Source organism: Lepidochelys kempii, chromosome 18, assembly GCF_965140265.1.
Source record: "Lepidochelys kempii isolate rLepKem1 chromosome 18, rLepKem1.hap2, whole genome shotgun sequence".
In the NCBI taxonomy this organism is placed as follows: Eukaryota; Metazoa; Chordata; order Testudines; family Cheloniidae; genus Lepidochelys; species Lepidochelys kempii.
The window spans coordinates 20235253-20251682 of NC_133273.1; the positions used below are offsets into that span (position 1 = coordinate 20235253).

At 46.6% G+C, this 16430-nt stretch overlaps 1 protein-coding gene across 1 annotated transcript in view; it reads left to right on the forward strand.

Annotated features, from left to right (window-relative positions):
* The window catches only part of LOC140899947 (tumor necrosis factor receptor superfamily member 14-like), a 25349-nt gene extending 8997 nt beyond the window's left edge, over window positions 1–16352 (forward strand). The window contains exons 3-9 of the mRNA XM_073316280.1: window positions 131–236; window positions 1826–1951; window positions 3096–3251; window positions 6004–6094; window positions 7094–7281; window positions 8392–8408; window positions 10623–16352. Coding sequence (XP_073172381.1) covers window positions 131–236; window positions 1826–1951; window positions 3096–3251; window positions 6004–6094; window positions 7094–7281; window positions 8392–8408; window positions 10623–10667 — 729 coding nt within the window. The 3' untranslated portion in view covers window positions 10668–16352. The remainder of the gene's footprint in view (window positions 1–130; window positions 237–1825; window positions 1952–3095; window positions 3252–6003; window positions 6095–7093; window positions 7282–8391; window positions 8409–10622) is intronic.
* Window positions 16353–16430: the final 78 nt, after the last annotated feature.

Below are 16430 nucleotides of genomic sequence, written 5' to 3' on the forward strand. Positions count from 1 at the left end.
AAACCATGGGCGGTGGGTGAACCGCAGGCTCAGGGAGGCTAATCAGTGCCACAGTGCTACCAGCCCCTCCCCGTCTGCTTTTGAGCTGCCATGATGTGAATCAGAAACTCTTTCTTCTTTTTCCCTAAAGATTTTTGTCATTTTCTTGATAACACAACTGCCGCCTTCCGAAGCTCTAAAATGCTACCCAGGCGAATATGAAATAAATGGCGAATGCTGTCCCATGTGCAGTGCTGGTAGGTATATATAATTCATTCTTTAAAAGTCATGACCCTTCCCAAGAGAGTCCAATTGCCCGGCCTCCTCCGGAGACATTGATCGCCTCTATTACTGTGAATCTGACTGGTGGTGACACGGATCTCTCCATGTAAACATCTACATTGCTTGTTACTCACCTGTCAGTGGAGGACATAGAGAGGATGGTTCTTGTGGCCTGGGACACAGGAGATCCAGAAGGAGACGGACTGTGATACTTTGGGCAAGTCCCTTTCTCCATAACACCTCTCTTCCTCACCTATTGAGGCCTGTCAGAGGCCAGGTCAGGTAGGACCAGCTGCTGGCCTGCTCCCTTGACTGACTTCACTGCTGGGGAGCCAGTAAGCCGAGTTGCATCGCGGGGCAGTCACAGCACCCGAGTGGCTGGTGGATCAGCAGTTCTGAGTCCTGCTTAGCAGCCTGGCACCCAGAGCAGAACAACGGCTGCTCAATGTGTACCCTGCCTGCAGCTGGGCTTGCCTAGTCCTTGGTCCTGCTCTGTCCTAGCCCTGCTCCAGCCAGCTTCCGTCCTTACCCCAGCCCTGTCCTGGCTTCGGACCCCCACCCCCGACCCTTGGTTACGCCTCCTGACTGTGACTCTGGTTAACCCTTTGGCTTCTGACTCTTGGCTGCACCTTCTGACTACAACCCTACTTTACCCTGCGGCTCTTGCACTTGGCTTCTGTCACTCCAGTACTGACCATTGGCTTGTTCCTGGACCCTGCCCCCCTGGACCCAGCTCTGACCGGTCGGCTGAACTCTTGTTTCCACCTCTAGGCCTGACGGCCCAGGGCCCAGATCTCTGCCCTGATTGACTGTAACACAGACAATACACTGTCCCCATTAGGATTCACTGTATTCACCCTTTGCCCTGCATCCGGGATCCCCCAGCCCTTCCCCAGCCCCTCACAGTCCCCTTCTATCAGGATCCTACTGATCTTTCCTCTGCACAGGGACCTCTGCCAGTCCCAGCCCAGCCACAGCCCTGCGCCAGGCAGCTGTCCAGCAGGCTGCTGTGGACACCAGGACTGCCCCAGCCCCTCACCTCTCAATCTACCTCTTATAGTACTAGAGGACTGGCCACAGGCAGCCACCTGACTTCTTAGTCCCTGGCCCTTTCTGGTCATATGATCCCTCCAGTCACTTGCTTCACCTGGGGATTCTCCATCCCCCTAGGAGGAACTACAATACTCAGAACTGCATCTTTTCCAAGATCCTGACTGGTCACAGTGGGGACACACGCATCTGTCAACGGTCCCATATCCGGTACACAGAGTCTAAGCACGACTGTACTAGGAATACTGCTGATAAGGGAGGGGTGTGAGTTATGAGTGTGAGTTTCTGTCTACGGTGTTCCTGTGTTGTGCAGAAATAGGGGATTTCGGGTCTGGCAGTCTAGTTCTGAGACGTTTACCTTTTATTTCCAGTGGTGGTGTGTGTAACATGTAAAATCCACACACATAGTGTGTGCATTTGTCCTGCATAATGACCTGCTTTTGCAATCTCTGTATGAATGCATTAAATATATTAGCCTGGTTTACACAGGAGCTAATTGTTTTGTTTGCTTTAGGGACTAGGGTGGTCAAACATTGTAGAGAAAATAGCACCACAACTTGCATGCCATGTGTGAACGACACGTATACAGAGCATCCCAATGGCCTAACGGAATGCATGAGATGTAAACCGTGTGATGCAGGTAAGAAAGCTGCTCTGTGTGTGGGTGGATTTTAATTATTTTTTTCTGAGTTGTCTCCCCCGGCCCACACATACAAAAGCAGCCTAGTTGTTAGGATCCAAGACTGGAAGTCAAGAGACCTGGGTTCCGCTCACAGTTCTTACTGAGTTCCTTGCAGTCTTGGGCAAATCACGGAAGTGGAGATTTCTGGCACAGTGCATGGGCTTTAGTTGCACATCTTCCACTGATTAAGGTCTGTGGAATCATCCCAGGAGATTCTTCTCAGGAGGAAAGTGGATCTCTAGATTTAGCAGAAGAAGAACAAAAACAATAAACAATAATTGTAATCAAACATTTCAGATGGTATCGTTTGTCCTAGAGCAGCAGCACTGCACCCTCAGGATCTGGACTGTACTTGGGGAAGGTTATAACCTTCCCTTTCAAATCCTAGGTCCTGAGCAGTGGCTGAGGAACACGCAACTACCTCAGGAGGCGAGAGTGACATGAGTGACAGTGAGCAACCATTGCGCTCCTCTGTTCGTGGGGGAATTAGGGTCTGGTCCCCAGCATGAATTAGAACAGCCTGCAGGCTGCTCTAGTTTATATCAGCTGCCTGTGGCCACAAAGGCCCTCCCAGCTCAAGGGGATCAGCTGGGCAGCCAGGAGGAGAGGTTGTGTAGCAGGTGTTATGGCCACTCCAAAATCCCACTACAGTGGAGTGCTTCTCCAGTGACCAGCTGGCTTGGAGGTTGTGGTCCTTTATCTGTGGCTACTGGGAGCCTCATTCTCCACCGCCTTTGTCATTATTCACACCCTGCTAGACCCTCTGCTAAACTCTGCTAGATCCTCTGCAGATGAATGCAGAGTGGGTGCAAAGCACGATCTCAACTGCAGCTGTGTAGAGAACGCTGATTTGGTAGCATTTTGCATGCAGCCTTTGCACAGATGTAAATACAACACAAGGTGCAGGGCAGCAGAGAATCAGGCTCCAGAGGGTTCTGTTTACATGACAACACTTGTTAAATGGAGTCATCATAACAAACCCCTCTAGCTCCTGTGCCCTGTACCATGGATCAGCAAGGACTGGGGATACACATTAATTTTTGTATCTGCTCTGTTTAGTTCCCATGTAAATGTATTTGTGATGCATGTAACTTTCCTTTAGGAGCCAGACTGATAATAAAAGAAAAATGCTCATATACGAAGAACACCATGTGCGGCTGCGCCCCGGGGGATTTCTGCAGGCACATTGCAGGCCTGGACTGTGAAATGTGTCGTCCCTCCACCATCTGCCTGCCTGGCTCTATGGTGAAAGAACCTGGTAAGGCAACATAACTTCTGTAATACCAAGGGGAAACCCTGCAGTCACAGAATGAATCTGGAGCAGGGCAAACTGGTTGAGACTTGATCCAGGTGAGACTGAGGTGATGCTGGTGAGCTGGGGAAGCAGCCGGAAGAGTGGCTGAGCTGTAGATGGGCCCCCCTCTTTGAGTGAGCGTGACTGCCAGTTGTAACAGCGTTGCACAGCTCCAGGGTGGTTCAGAGCACGTGCTGAGCCGGATGCCCAGGTCACAGCTGTGGTGAACAGCACTTCTTTCCATCTGTGCCTGGCCAGACGCCTCTGACCTCTTCTCCCTAAGGCAGGAGTCTCTGCTGAACTGTGCTCTGCCTGGGGCCACCCTTCGGACCCTGCAGAATGCAGCAGCCTGCTGACGGAGTGGAGTTGCCTGTTGGTACCATGTCGGAATTGGGTTTGACCTGTAGAGACAGAAGTGGTTTGGGTCCTGACTGAGATGGAGCTCCCTCAATATACGTGGGAGGCAGGGGGTGGGAGGGAGAAAGCTGCTTGGGGTCCTTTACTCTGGAATTGCTATTCCCTGCCTGGGATCCTGCCCTAGAGCTGAGCTCCGGTCACCTTCCAGGCCAGACACAAAGCTGCCATCCCCCTGATAAACATGCATGAAAAATACAGGGGCAAGGTTAAGTGTCACAGGCTGTGATGAGCTGAGACTCCTCTGGGTGTTGTTGGACACTCGCATGATGCTCTTTCAGGCAGCAATTTGCATGAGGCCGTGGGTTTGCACTCACACATGTTGGCAGCCCACCTACGCAGCAGCAGAGCTCAGTGTGAGTTCAGCTTCAACTTGCACACCAGAAACAGAGCTCCCTCAAGCAAGCTTTTGGGCAGAGAATTCTGTTAGTAAGACAAGTGTGCTAAACACACCCTTTTCTTGAAACAATGCCCCCTTTGGAGCTCCTATGGTGCAACAGACTTGTTCAGCAACACATTTTCCACTGAAAAAAGAACAGGAGGACTTGTGGCACCTTAGACTCTAACAAATTTATTAGAGGATAAGGTTTCGTGAGCTACAGCTCACTTCATCGGATGCATGCAGTGGAAAATACAGTGGGGAGATCTTGTTTGAGTCTGTTTTTGAAGTTTTTTGGTTGAAGATCAAAAACACACTCCAAGGAGAGACTGCTGAATTGGAATTAATTTGCAAACTGGATACAATTAACTTAGGCTTGAATAAAGACTGGGAGTGGATGTGTCGTTACACAAAGTAAAACTCTTTCCCCATGTTTATTCCCCTCCCCGCCCCCGCGTTCCTGTTCCTCACACCTTCTTGTAAAGTTCTGAAAATGGCCCACCTTGATTATCACTACAAAAGGTCGTCCCCTCTCCCTCTCCCTCCCCCACCCCCCCACCGCTCTTCTGCTGGTAATAGCTCACCTTACCTGATCACTCTTGTTACAGTGTGTATGGTAACACCCATTCTTTCATGTTCTCTGTGTATATAAAATCTCCCCACTGTATTTTCCACTACATGCGTCCCATGAAGTGAGCTGTAGCTCACGAAAGCTTATGCTCAAATAAATTTGTTAGTCTCTAAGGTGCCACAAGTACTCCTTTTCTTTTTGTGGATACAGACGAACACGGCTGCTACTCTGAAACCTGACATTTTCTACTGGTGCAGAATCCCTGTTAATTACACTGCAATACATCACTGCTGTAGACACATAAGTCCCTTTACAGAGAGAGAGGGTGTGGATCCAGACCATGGTCCATTGGTAAGGCTTTTGATCAAGGGCACGTGTGAGTTCCAGACGAACCAAAAGTACCTCACGGTTCTTTGCTCTAGTAACTAATGAGCTTGACTGTCCAGCCAGCCAGGTGTGTGTTTCTGAAGGTGGATACTGCATGGGGTGATGTGAGGTTAACGCCCTGAGAGCTCGGCACTTGGAGATACTGGGATGGGAGCTGCTGTCGAAAAGCAGAGTGTGTGTTGTTGTTCCATTTACATGTCACCCAGGCTGTTCAAGAGCATTTCTACACTGCGACAGAAAGGGAGGGTGCAGAGAAGTGCAGAAAAAGGCAAAGAGGCGCCTTACAATGACATGCTAGGAAGGGACCTAATTATGTCAGTGTCAACAGGAGGTGGGAGGAGGCAGCCTGTCAGGAGCCCAGGAACCTGTGGGGCAGCCAGGCTCCTGGCAGGGAGCTGCCAGCAGAGCCAAGAGACCGGGCTCTCAGCTCCCCACACTGCCCCTCTTAGGTCAGTAGAAGCCCTCCTGGTTAGGACATGCACCACTGGCCCAAGGAGGGTAGTGTGGAAATGCACCACCGAGGCAATTACTGCGGTGGCTGTAAGTCGACCTAATATATACATCGGTCTGCAAGTCCACGTCCCAAAACCCGATTGCCCTCCATCCCTGCTGTGTTCTGTTGCAGCTTTTGTGCTATTACACAACTTGGCACCATTATTTTGAGTCTTACTATTCCTTTGGGATGTTGGCCCTTGTAATGGCCCAGGTATGTGGGGCAGCAGGAGGTGCATTTTTCCCCATGTACCTGTGCTCTATGAGTACTGACAGATTTAAGTACAGGGCAGGAATAAAACACCAGCGCAGATCTAGTCTTAAAGTGCTAACTCCTGAACTGACCTAGGTGGCTCTGCAACATAGTGGGGGTGGTGACAGTGGGGAGATGTGGATGGAGACCTTTCTGAAATCAAGGCTCCTGTAGGCCCCACATTCAGGAAAGAATTCAGTTATGTCGTCCTCTTTTATAGGCACAGAATTCCGTGACAACGTATGTGAGGTTTGTCCTGATGGAACCTTCTCAGCAACCAAGATGTCACGCACCTGTCAGCCATGGACCAAGTAGGTGACTCTGACGACACATGGCCTTTTCCCTTGCACTGACTTTACACGCTGCGTTCTCTCCTTTCATTCATCATTATTTCTTTGTACCTGAATTTTGCGGCTATAATTGACCTGGTTAGAGATGCCCTGAAGTTCAGCAGCTGGGAAACGTAACCCTAAGTCAGTACAGCTGTGAGCTGTGTGTTGGGGAAATCCTTTCCCCAGGAATCCCTTTCCATACCCTGGGCACTCTCCGTGGATTCACCTCGGGGCTGTTTATAACCGTGAGATGGGATGGCGGGTGGATTCCAACCACAGCTCCCTCTGCCAGATCCTCACTGCACAGAGCCCAGTGACATGGCAGAGAGACTGTGTGGATCCAGATCCTGGGCCACCCATGCAGTGTAACAGCCCCAGTTCCATGGCCAGAGAGCCCCATGGCCACACAGGAGCGGGGAGGGTTTGCAAATATAAAGACTTGAAAACCAGCTCCTTCTTCGATTGTCCACCAAGTCCTAAAGACCTTTCTGCCTCCTTGGCATGGGCAGCTGGGGGCCAGTTCAGCCCCTGACGCAGGCTCGGTCTGTTCTGAGGCCGACCAGTGGCCATGGCTCGGAGCTTGGGGCGACAAAAAACCTAGAGCCAGTGACACAGGCATTAAAAACACAGAATCCTACGCTGAGGTGTGGGCAGGTAAAAACTTCTGAGGTCACTACAGTCAATTTATTGTCTTTGTATTTTTCAGTCTAATCGTATGTTCTGTTCACTATTTGGGCCCTTATAACTTAATTATCCAATGTGTAGGTTTCTATCGCTCAAAGGGCGCAATCCTACAGCCTTGAAATGAGTGGGAGTTTGGCCTGTCCACAGACTGCAGGGTCAGAATCTGGATGAGGTCTTATCATATTTGATCCAATATATTAAAGAATCCACCAGGCGGAATGATGGGTGCACCGAGACAGTGAGAAGACTGTGGATACGCTGACATTTTTAATAACATATCTTCCTTCATCTTAGGTGTGAAGAGGAAGGGATGACAGAACTAAAGGCCGGGACAGTCACTTCTAATGCAGTTTGTGTACAAAGAGGCCTTTCTGTCAAAGCGATAGCATTGATAATTGTCCTTCCAGTGTTACTTGTACTTCCAGTGGCTGGAGCAGTGCACTTTTTATGGCCGAGGAAGAAGAGGAAAAGTGAGTTAACACGTAAGTAAGAAAAGCGTGGGACCTGTGAAACCCATGAAAGGGTCTCTAAAGGGGTCAGACTGGCAGAGTTCATATTTCCCACATTGGTCTTTGTTTCACCCTGGAACATGCCAACCTGTAACTGGAATTGCCTCTTCAAACTGAGAATCCTGTGAGAGTCTAAATCTCTCTTCTTTAAAGGGTTGCCTTTAAGACCCGCTGACCCTAAATGTGACCTACTTTATGGGGTGAACTGGCTGGTCCCAGGCCAGGGGGCTGCGCTATCACCCCAGCTGCAGTGGACATGTCCCCCGCCCAGCTCGGGAAGATCCTCTCCCTCCCCAGCTCATGGCCAAAACCGGCCTTTTTCCCAGGCCAGGTTCTGCAGTGGCTAGAAATACCAGCTGTTCACATTCTCCAAGCGACCTGGACCAGTTCTCCCCTCCTGATGATCTTTCCTGCTTGTATCTGATCTGTGTTTACAAAGTTCCCTTTTCATTCACTGTGGGAGCAGGGATGTTAATGGAACGGGAGTTTGGGCTCTATTCATAACCTGTTACTCCTTCAGAAATAAGCATCTCCGTTTTGCCCCATCATTTATCCACCAAGAGAAGAACATGTTCTCAGGTCTAAGAGAGAACATTGTTTACTGGTTATAGCTGGGACTGGGAATCCGGACTCCTGGATAATAGTCTCAGCTCTGCCAATGACCAGAGGTGTGAATTTTGGCAAATCGCTCAATTTCCCTCTGCCGTAGTGTAGCTGTTTGACATAATGCCCACCTTATAGCTTGCTGTTTGCAAAACTCTTTGAGATCCTTAGAGGCTAGGTGCTGTATCAATGCAAAGCATTGTTAGAGCCCAGAATCACATTGGATTAGCATTGTCACGTAACCACCTTCCTCTCCAAGCGGGGTGATTCCTCAAGATGCTACTAAGTGTAGTGCAAAGCGCAGTTAGAGCAGAGTGGGGCCACGTTTTGCAGATGTGCACACACATGGCCCCATTGAATCGCAGAGAGCTGTGCATGTGTCTAAGGGCAGGACTTGGCCCTGGGACATTAATACATAAACGTGTCAATACAAAATGCACCAGACTGTTTTCTGACGCAGTTGTTTCTTTTTCTTTGCAGCTGCACAGGAGACAGGGGTGAGTTGTCTTGTCTTTTATTTACTATGCACAAGACCTGGAGCAGGGGTTTGCTTGAGTGTCTCTGCCATGGCTATGTCTGCTTGCTGCAAGTGTGTGTGTGTGTATGTGTGTGTGTGTGTGTGTCTCACTATGTGACTTCGGAGCAAGTCACTTAAACATTATGGTCCAGATCTTCAAAAGTATTTAGGCTCTTAATGTCCATTGATTTTAAAGGTATTTAGGCGCCTGATTTCAATGGAAGTTAGGAACCTAAATATCTTGGGGGATCTGGGTAAATATGCCTTACTTTCTGCATCTGTAAAATGGGAAAACTACCCACCTTAGGGGATACCAAAGACTTGACTCTTCCCCCAACACTTACACATGCATACTCTGTGGCTGTGCAAAGCCCGGAAAGCAACAGAGCAAATCACCTGGGCTGTGCATAGACCATGATTTGCTCCATGATGTTTGTGAAGTGATTTGAGATCCCTAAATGGAAGGTACCATAGGAGTGCAAAATTCGGCGTTAAACGTGCCCCAAGGTCAAGGTCCCCACTATTTGGACATCTATCATCCAAACAATGTAATGAACCTTTGTAACAGGTGGCTCTGAGTGATAGCAAACTTTAAAGCAAAAGAATCTTTAACGTCTGAAGTTAAAATGGACTTTTTTCCTTTGTCTTTTGGCCCTTTAATCTCCCAGGCGTGCCACCTGAAGCCTATTTCCCAAACTGCTTAAACATACATGAGACAGACAAGGTGGGTGAGGTCATATCCTTTCCTGGACTAACTTCTGCTGGTGGTTGACACAAGCTTTTGAGCTTCACAAAGCTCTTCTTCAGGTTTGGGAAAGGTAACCGGACCACCACAGCTAAATACAAGGCGGGACAGATTTTGGTGAACCTCTTCCAGTGCACCAGCTGCCCTGACAACTATGTGGACGATACCAGACAATCACTACACTCTCCAATGAGCTCACACTCGAAAAATTATAAAAGACACCCTTGTGTGAACACTTTTCACAAAGCAGTCACTCCCTATCTGACTTATCGTTCCTCGTCCTCGAAGGAAACCTGCACAAGACGAGCCTGGGAGCGTAGGCAAGGTCTGCACTACAAACTTACATTGGTATCACGAAGTCGCTCGGATGTGAAAAATCCCCCCCATCCCCTCTGAGCGACATAGTTACACCAACCCAACCCCTAGTGTAGACAGTGCTATGTCGATGGGAGGACTTCTCCTGCCAGCAAAGCTACCGCTTCTCTTGGAGGTGGATTAACGACGCCGACAGGAGAAGCTCTCCCATGGGCATAGTAGTGTCTTCACTAAAGCGCTTCAGCAGCTCAGCTCTGCTGGTGCAGCTTTTTAAATGTAGACTTGCCCTTAAGTTCATAACTCTGCTTGACCCTAAGGGCTTGTCTACACTGGCTGGGAGCTACGCCCCTCATGGGGGTGGGTTTGTTTTTTTTTTAGAGCCCTCGAGAGCTCTCTCCCAGTGCTCTGCTGCGACCACACAAGCCACGTTAAAGCGCTGTCACGGCAGCACTTTAGCATTGCCAGTGTAGACTAGCCCTAAATCATGGACTCAGCAGAGACAGCGGTTATACCAGTCCTTACAACTATTTGTAACCTCCTAACCCTGCTTTGTCCTATGACTTGCAGAGGTGTTAATTTCCCACTTTGTTTAAATAGTTTATTGCAACATGTGTTAACTTCTTACCCTTAACAATCTATCTCACCTTTAGCTGTTACGCCCTGATTATCTTTCCCAGACCTGAAAGAGAGCTCTGGGAAGCTCAAAAGCTTGTCTCTTCCATCAACACAAGTTGGTTCAAGAAAAAATATTGCCTTACTTACCGTGTCTCCCTTTCAGCATATTTGATTTGGAAATGGGCTTCTCAAGAACAGTTGCTGTTTTATTTCGGGTTTATCGATATCTTTATGGCACTACACAATTTAAGATGTTGTGAAATTAGCTAGTTACAAAGTCTAAGATCCGTCCAGCAAACTGGACACTTTTTATAGGAAAAAATGATGCCAGACAGTATAACTTTTTGTTCTAAATGGGGAACGACATCAATAAGTATTATAATACTTCATCATAATGACTAAGAAAACAAACTCTAAGAAAGAGAACTCCAGCAGGTGTATGGGTCAATGTACAAGCCATTTGATTGTTAGTAACTGAATGTTCATAATGTCTTTGTTTTACTTTGTCATATTTTAAAGGATGCATCTAAAGGACAGGCAGAGAGAACTTTGTTGCAGACTTGAGAGAATGGGACTAAAAACATGCCTACTCAGGAACAAACAAAGGCAGGAGCAGAGGGGGAATAAAGAAAGCCATTGTCAGCCCTGTTCGTGTGATTGGACTGGAGGCTTCTGAAAATCCCTCTTCATTGAATTTCAGCCATCATCATTAATGTAACTTTAGTCTCTCTGGCTAAGGCCTGTTATGCTGAAATCTTCCTCACTGACACATTGTTAGGTGGAATGTCTGCAGACTCTGGGCTCTTGGGGCATGTCTACACTTTCCATTTAAAGCACAAAAAGTCCCCGTTTTGCACAAAAACTGTGGGAGCATCTACACTTGCCAATGACAGAAGTTCCACCGCAAACAGAAAACCACCTCCACGAGAGGCGTACAGATCTTACCGCTGATCCTTTTGCGGTGATGTGCAAGTGGAGACACATTCTTCCTGTGAAAACAGCTTTTAGCCTCCAGAGAATATCCCACAGTGCCTAGGGTGATCACTCTGGCCAGCAACTCTGATGCTCTGAGGCCAGGTAACGGATGTCTGCCCCTCTCCCTTTCCTGTTTTGTTTGCAAGTGCTCATCTGGCCGAGTAACCTTGGCTGCTCCACAGAGCAAATGATCGCCCGCTTGGATCCTGTGCTTACCCCCCACTTACCACAAGACCTATAGTCAAAATGGGGAGAGCTGCACTGTGGGATAGCTGCCCTCACTGCGCTGCTCTCATCGGGGATGGAAATGCTGCAAATGTAAACACTCTCTGACGCCTGTGGAAGTGAGTACAGAAACCAGCACTTTTCTTTCACCGGTTCCCTATCACCGGTGAAACTGTCAGCGCAAAAACTCAAGTGTAACCATACCTTCCACGAACACTTACCTGCTATCCAGGACTCTCTACTGGACCAGTTGCTCTGATGACTATACTGGACCAGGTGACCACGTAGTCAACGTGGATTTTATACATAGCTTTAGTTTTATAACAGGGCCACAGAGGGTGGGGACAGAAATGTTGTGTTGCTGTAAATATTAGCTCATTATCTCATCCTACATTATACCTGCACATTTACTGTCTCTTGTTAATCATATTTGCTTTGAACCTTCTCTATGGGTAAGATAAAATCCCAGGTAAGAAGCATGGTTGGAAATAAAGCTAAACCGTTTTTATGGTGAAGATTGGAGGGTGGACTGCACCATTTTGCACCCTTGATAAAGCAGCAGTCAGATTGCTGGACAATCTAGGTATGGATTTGTGATGCATATGAAAGAAGAAGACTGTGAAGTCACAGTCACCCCAGAGCAACTTTCCTGTCAGTGGGGATAACAGGGGTTGTGAAGCTTCATTCATTAATATATTTAAGCACTGCAGTCCAGTCTCCTGCACTCATGGCAGGACTAAGTATTATCTAGACCATTCCCGACAGGTCTAACCTGGCCTTAAAAATCTCCAATGATAGAGATTCCACAACCTCCCTAGGCAATTTATTCCAGTGTTTAACCAACATTAGGGAGTTTAACCCTAACCTAACCTAAACCCCCCTTGCTGCAATTTAAGCCCATTGCTTCTTGTCTTATCCTCAGAGGTTAAGGAGAATTATTTTTCTCCCTCCTCCTTGTAACAACCTATTATGTATTTGAAAACTGTTAAATGTCCCCCTCTTAGTCTTCTCTTCTCCAGACTAAACAAACCCAGTTTTTTCAATCTTCCTTCATAGGTCATGTTTTCTAGACGTTTAATCATTTTTGTTGCTCATCTCTGGACTTTCTCCAATTTGTCCTCATCTTTCCTGCAATGTGGCTTCCAGAACTGGACACAATACTCCAGTTGAGGCCTAATCAGCGTGAAGTAGAGCGGAAGAATTACATCTTTTCTCTTGCCTATAACACTCCTGCTAATACAGCCCAGAATGATGTTTGCTTTTTTTTTTTTTTTTTTTTGCAACAGTGTTATACTGTTGACTCATATTTAGCTTGTGATCCACTGTGACCCCCAGATCCCTTTCTGCAGTACTCCTTCTTGGCCGTCATTTTCCATTTTATATGTGTGCAACTGATTGTTCCTTCCTAAGTGGAGTATTTTGTTTGTCCTCATTGAATTTAATCCTGTTTTTTTCAGACCACTTCTCCAGTTTGTCCAGATCATTTTGAATTTTAACCCTATCCTCCAAAGCACTTGCAACCCCTCCCAGCTTGGTATTGTCCGCACACTTTATAAGTGTACTCTGTATGCCATTATCTAAATCATTGTTGAAGGTATTGAACAGAACAGGCCCCAGAACTGATCCCTGCGGGATCCCACTGAATATGCCCTTCCAGCTTGACTGAACCACTGATAACTAATCTCTGGGAACGGTTTTCCAACCTGTTATGCACCCACCTTATAGTGTTGGATCATATTAAAGAAGTTCTGTATTAAAATCACAAATGAGTTTGATTCCCCATAGTTTAAATTCCAGGGTATTACTAATTAAGAGGTCTCTTGGTTTTTGGTACTGTTTCTCTCCCTCTTTGTGTGAAACTTGCAAGCTGCTAATTGCGTTAGTACATTCTAAGACAGAGTCTGTTCTCAAAGCAATTCACACAGAGAGAGACTGAAAGCAATACTCTGTAACAACAGAAACAGCACCCAGAGACTCCCCGCCCTTTTGTTGTATTAACAATTGTGATTAAAATAGAGAGAGAGGATGTATGTGGATGGATGCTTGGTGTGGATAATAACTGAATGATCAGGGAGGTGCCAGCCTTAGAATCCAGTGTCCATCGGCTGAAGAAGGCGTCAAGTGGAAATAAGCAGAGGACCCCCCTGGAGGGCAGACTGGAATCCACCCAACAGCCTCAAGAATGGGAGAACCAAAGAACAAGATAACATCTGGCAGCACGGAGCCGTCAGGAATGTGCCATCTGCCCATTGATTCAGCAACAGCATGATGAAGCAATTCCCATAGACTGGCCTAGGAAGAAATTCCTATAAAAATGGGCTCTAGAAAGTGAGAACTTTGGGGTCTGATTCTGCAAACCAACTTCCAGGAGCATCAGATGTGTATCTGACAATGCCCTGCTCCCTCCTCATGTCCAGGCCACCCGGCCAGTGGCTTGGCATGAGCAACTGTAAGGCTGGTAACTATGATAACAACCTTACAGAACCTGTGTGCGTGTGTGTGTGTGTGTGCGTGTGTGCGCGTGAATGAATGTGTGAATAAATATGAGATTGAATGGAATGTTACAGCTGTAACTAACTGCTTACTAGGATTCTTTCTGTATTCACAATCAATGTGGTATTTTGCCTTTTCCCCCTTTAATAAGATCCTGCTGGTTTTTATTTTATTGGTATAACAATAGTAGCTCATTCCAGGTTGTATTTCCCTAATTTGTTTATGAGAAGGTCATGCGAGACAATATCAAAGGCCTTACTAAGGTCTAGATATACCATGTCTACCGCTTCCCTCTTAGCCACAAGGCCTATTGCTCCATCAAAGAAAGCTATTAGATTGGTTTGACGTGATTTGTTCATGACAAATCCATGGTGACTGTTGTTTATCACATTATTATCTTCTAGGTGTTTGCAAATTGAGTGCTTAAATATTTGCTCCAATATCTTTCCAGGTTCTGAAGTTAAGCTGACTGGTCTGTAATTCTCTGGGTTGTCCTTATTTCCCTTTTTATAGATGGGCACTATATTTGCCCTTTTCCAGTCTTCTGGAATCTCTACCATCTTCCATGATTTATTGAAGATAATCATTAATGGCTCAAAAACAACAGGGTGTCCGGTGGCACCTTAAAGACTGACTAGTCTGTTAGTCTTAAAGGTGCCACCGGACTCCTTGTTGTTTTTGTGAATACAGACTAACACAGCTACCCCCTGATACTTGATTAATGGCTCAGATACCTTCTCAGTCACCTTCTTGAGTTTTCTAGGATGTATTTCATCAGGCCCTGATGACTTGAAGACATTTAACTTGTCTAAGTAATTTTTAATTTGTTCTTTCCCTATTTTAGCCTCTGAGCCTACCTCCCTTTCACTGGCATTCACTGTTCGACGGCCAATTGCCACTCCACTTTTTGGTGAAAACGGAAACCAAAAAGTCATTTAGGACTTCTGCCATTTCTACATTTTCTGTTATTGTTCCCCCCCTCCTTACTGCGTAATGGGCCTACCCTGTCCTTGGTCTTCCTCTTGATTCAAATGTATTTGTACAATGTTTTCTTGTTACCCTTTATGTCTCTAGCTAGTTTAATCTCATTTTGTGCCTTGGCCTTTCTAATGTTGTCCCTACATACTTGTGTTATTTATATTCCTCCTTTGTAATTTGTCCCAGTGTCCCCTTTTTGTAAGACTCTTTTTTTGAGTGTCAGATCGTTGAAGAACTCCTGGTTAAGCCAGGGTGGTCTCTTGCCACACTTCCTAACTTTCCTACAGAGTGGGATAGTTTGCTCTTGTGCCCTTAATTTCTCTTTGAAAAACTGCCAAGTCTCTTGAACTGTTTTTCCCCTTAGACTTGCTTCCCATGGGATCTTACCTACCAACTCCCTGAGTTTGCTAAAGTCTGCCTTCTTGAAATCCATTTTCTTTATTGTGCTGTTTTTCCTTCCTACCCTCCCTTAGAATCATGAGCGCTACCATTTTATGATTGCTTTCACCTAAGCTACCTTCCTCTTTCAAATTCTAAACCTGTTCCTCCCAATTTGTCAGAATCTAATTTAGAACAGCCTCTCCCTTAGTATCTTTCTCTGTCTGCTGAAATAAACACTTGTCTCCAGTACATTCCAAGAACTTGTTAGATAATCTGTGCCCTGCTGTGTTATTTTCCCAGCAGATGTCTGGGGAGTTGAAGTTCCCCTTCACCACCGAGTCTCGTGCTTTGGATGATTTTGTTTGTTGTTTAAAAAAAAGCCTTATCCGCTTCTGCTTCCCTATGCCCCGCCAAACTACACCCATGTGTACAAACTACACCATCATGCGGCATTGTGGTAGTATTCGTAACCTATAAAAGCCCTTAAAGGAAAACGTTAGACAATGTCTATGCTGCTACTTTTGCAGACTGAGTATTTTAACCTTAGGGCTCTAAAACACCTACAAGGATTTAAAACCAGATTTCAAGAGAGCACTTCTCCTTTTCCACCACCAGCAAGCAGTCTCTCAAACTTTGGCCAGAGATAAGAGGGAGTCCGTTTGTTTTTGGTGATACATCTACCCATAAATGGCTGGCCTCAGAGCCTTAGGGGAGGGCCTGTTCAAAAGCAATGCTAGGGAGCTGTGCTTTAGCTAAGGTGAATTGCACAGGATAGGAGGGGTACGTGCAATGCATGCTGTGACGCAATTTTCCTCTGCTTATATCTATGCTGCTGCAAAGATAATTTCCCTGGCTTGTCACTTTTACCACGTCACTGGCTCCCCTGCTCCACTGTCTCCCCTGCTCCACTGCATCAAACACAACTTCTCCCTGCTCAGCCTAGTGCCATGCTGCCCATCGTCTCTCATGTACTATCCAGTTGTTAAAAGGAGGACTTGTAGCACCTTAGAGACAAAAAAATGTATTTGAGCATAAGCTTTCATGAGCTGCAGCTCACTTCATCGGATGCATTCGGTGGAAAATACATTGGGGAGATTTATATACATAGAGAACATGAAACAATGGGTGTTACCATACACACTGTAACCAGAGTGATCACTTAAGGTGAGCAGGTTTCAGAGTAACAGCCGTGTTAGTCTGTATTCGCAAAAAGAAAAGGAGGACTTGTGGCACCTTAGAGACTAACCAATTTATTAGAGCATGAGCTTTCGTGAG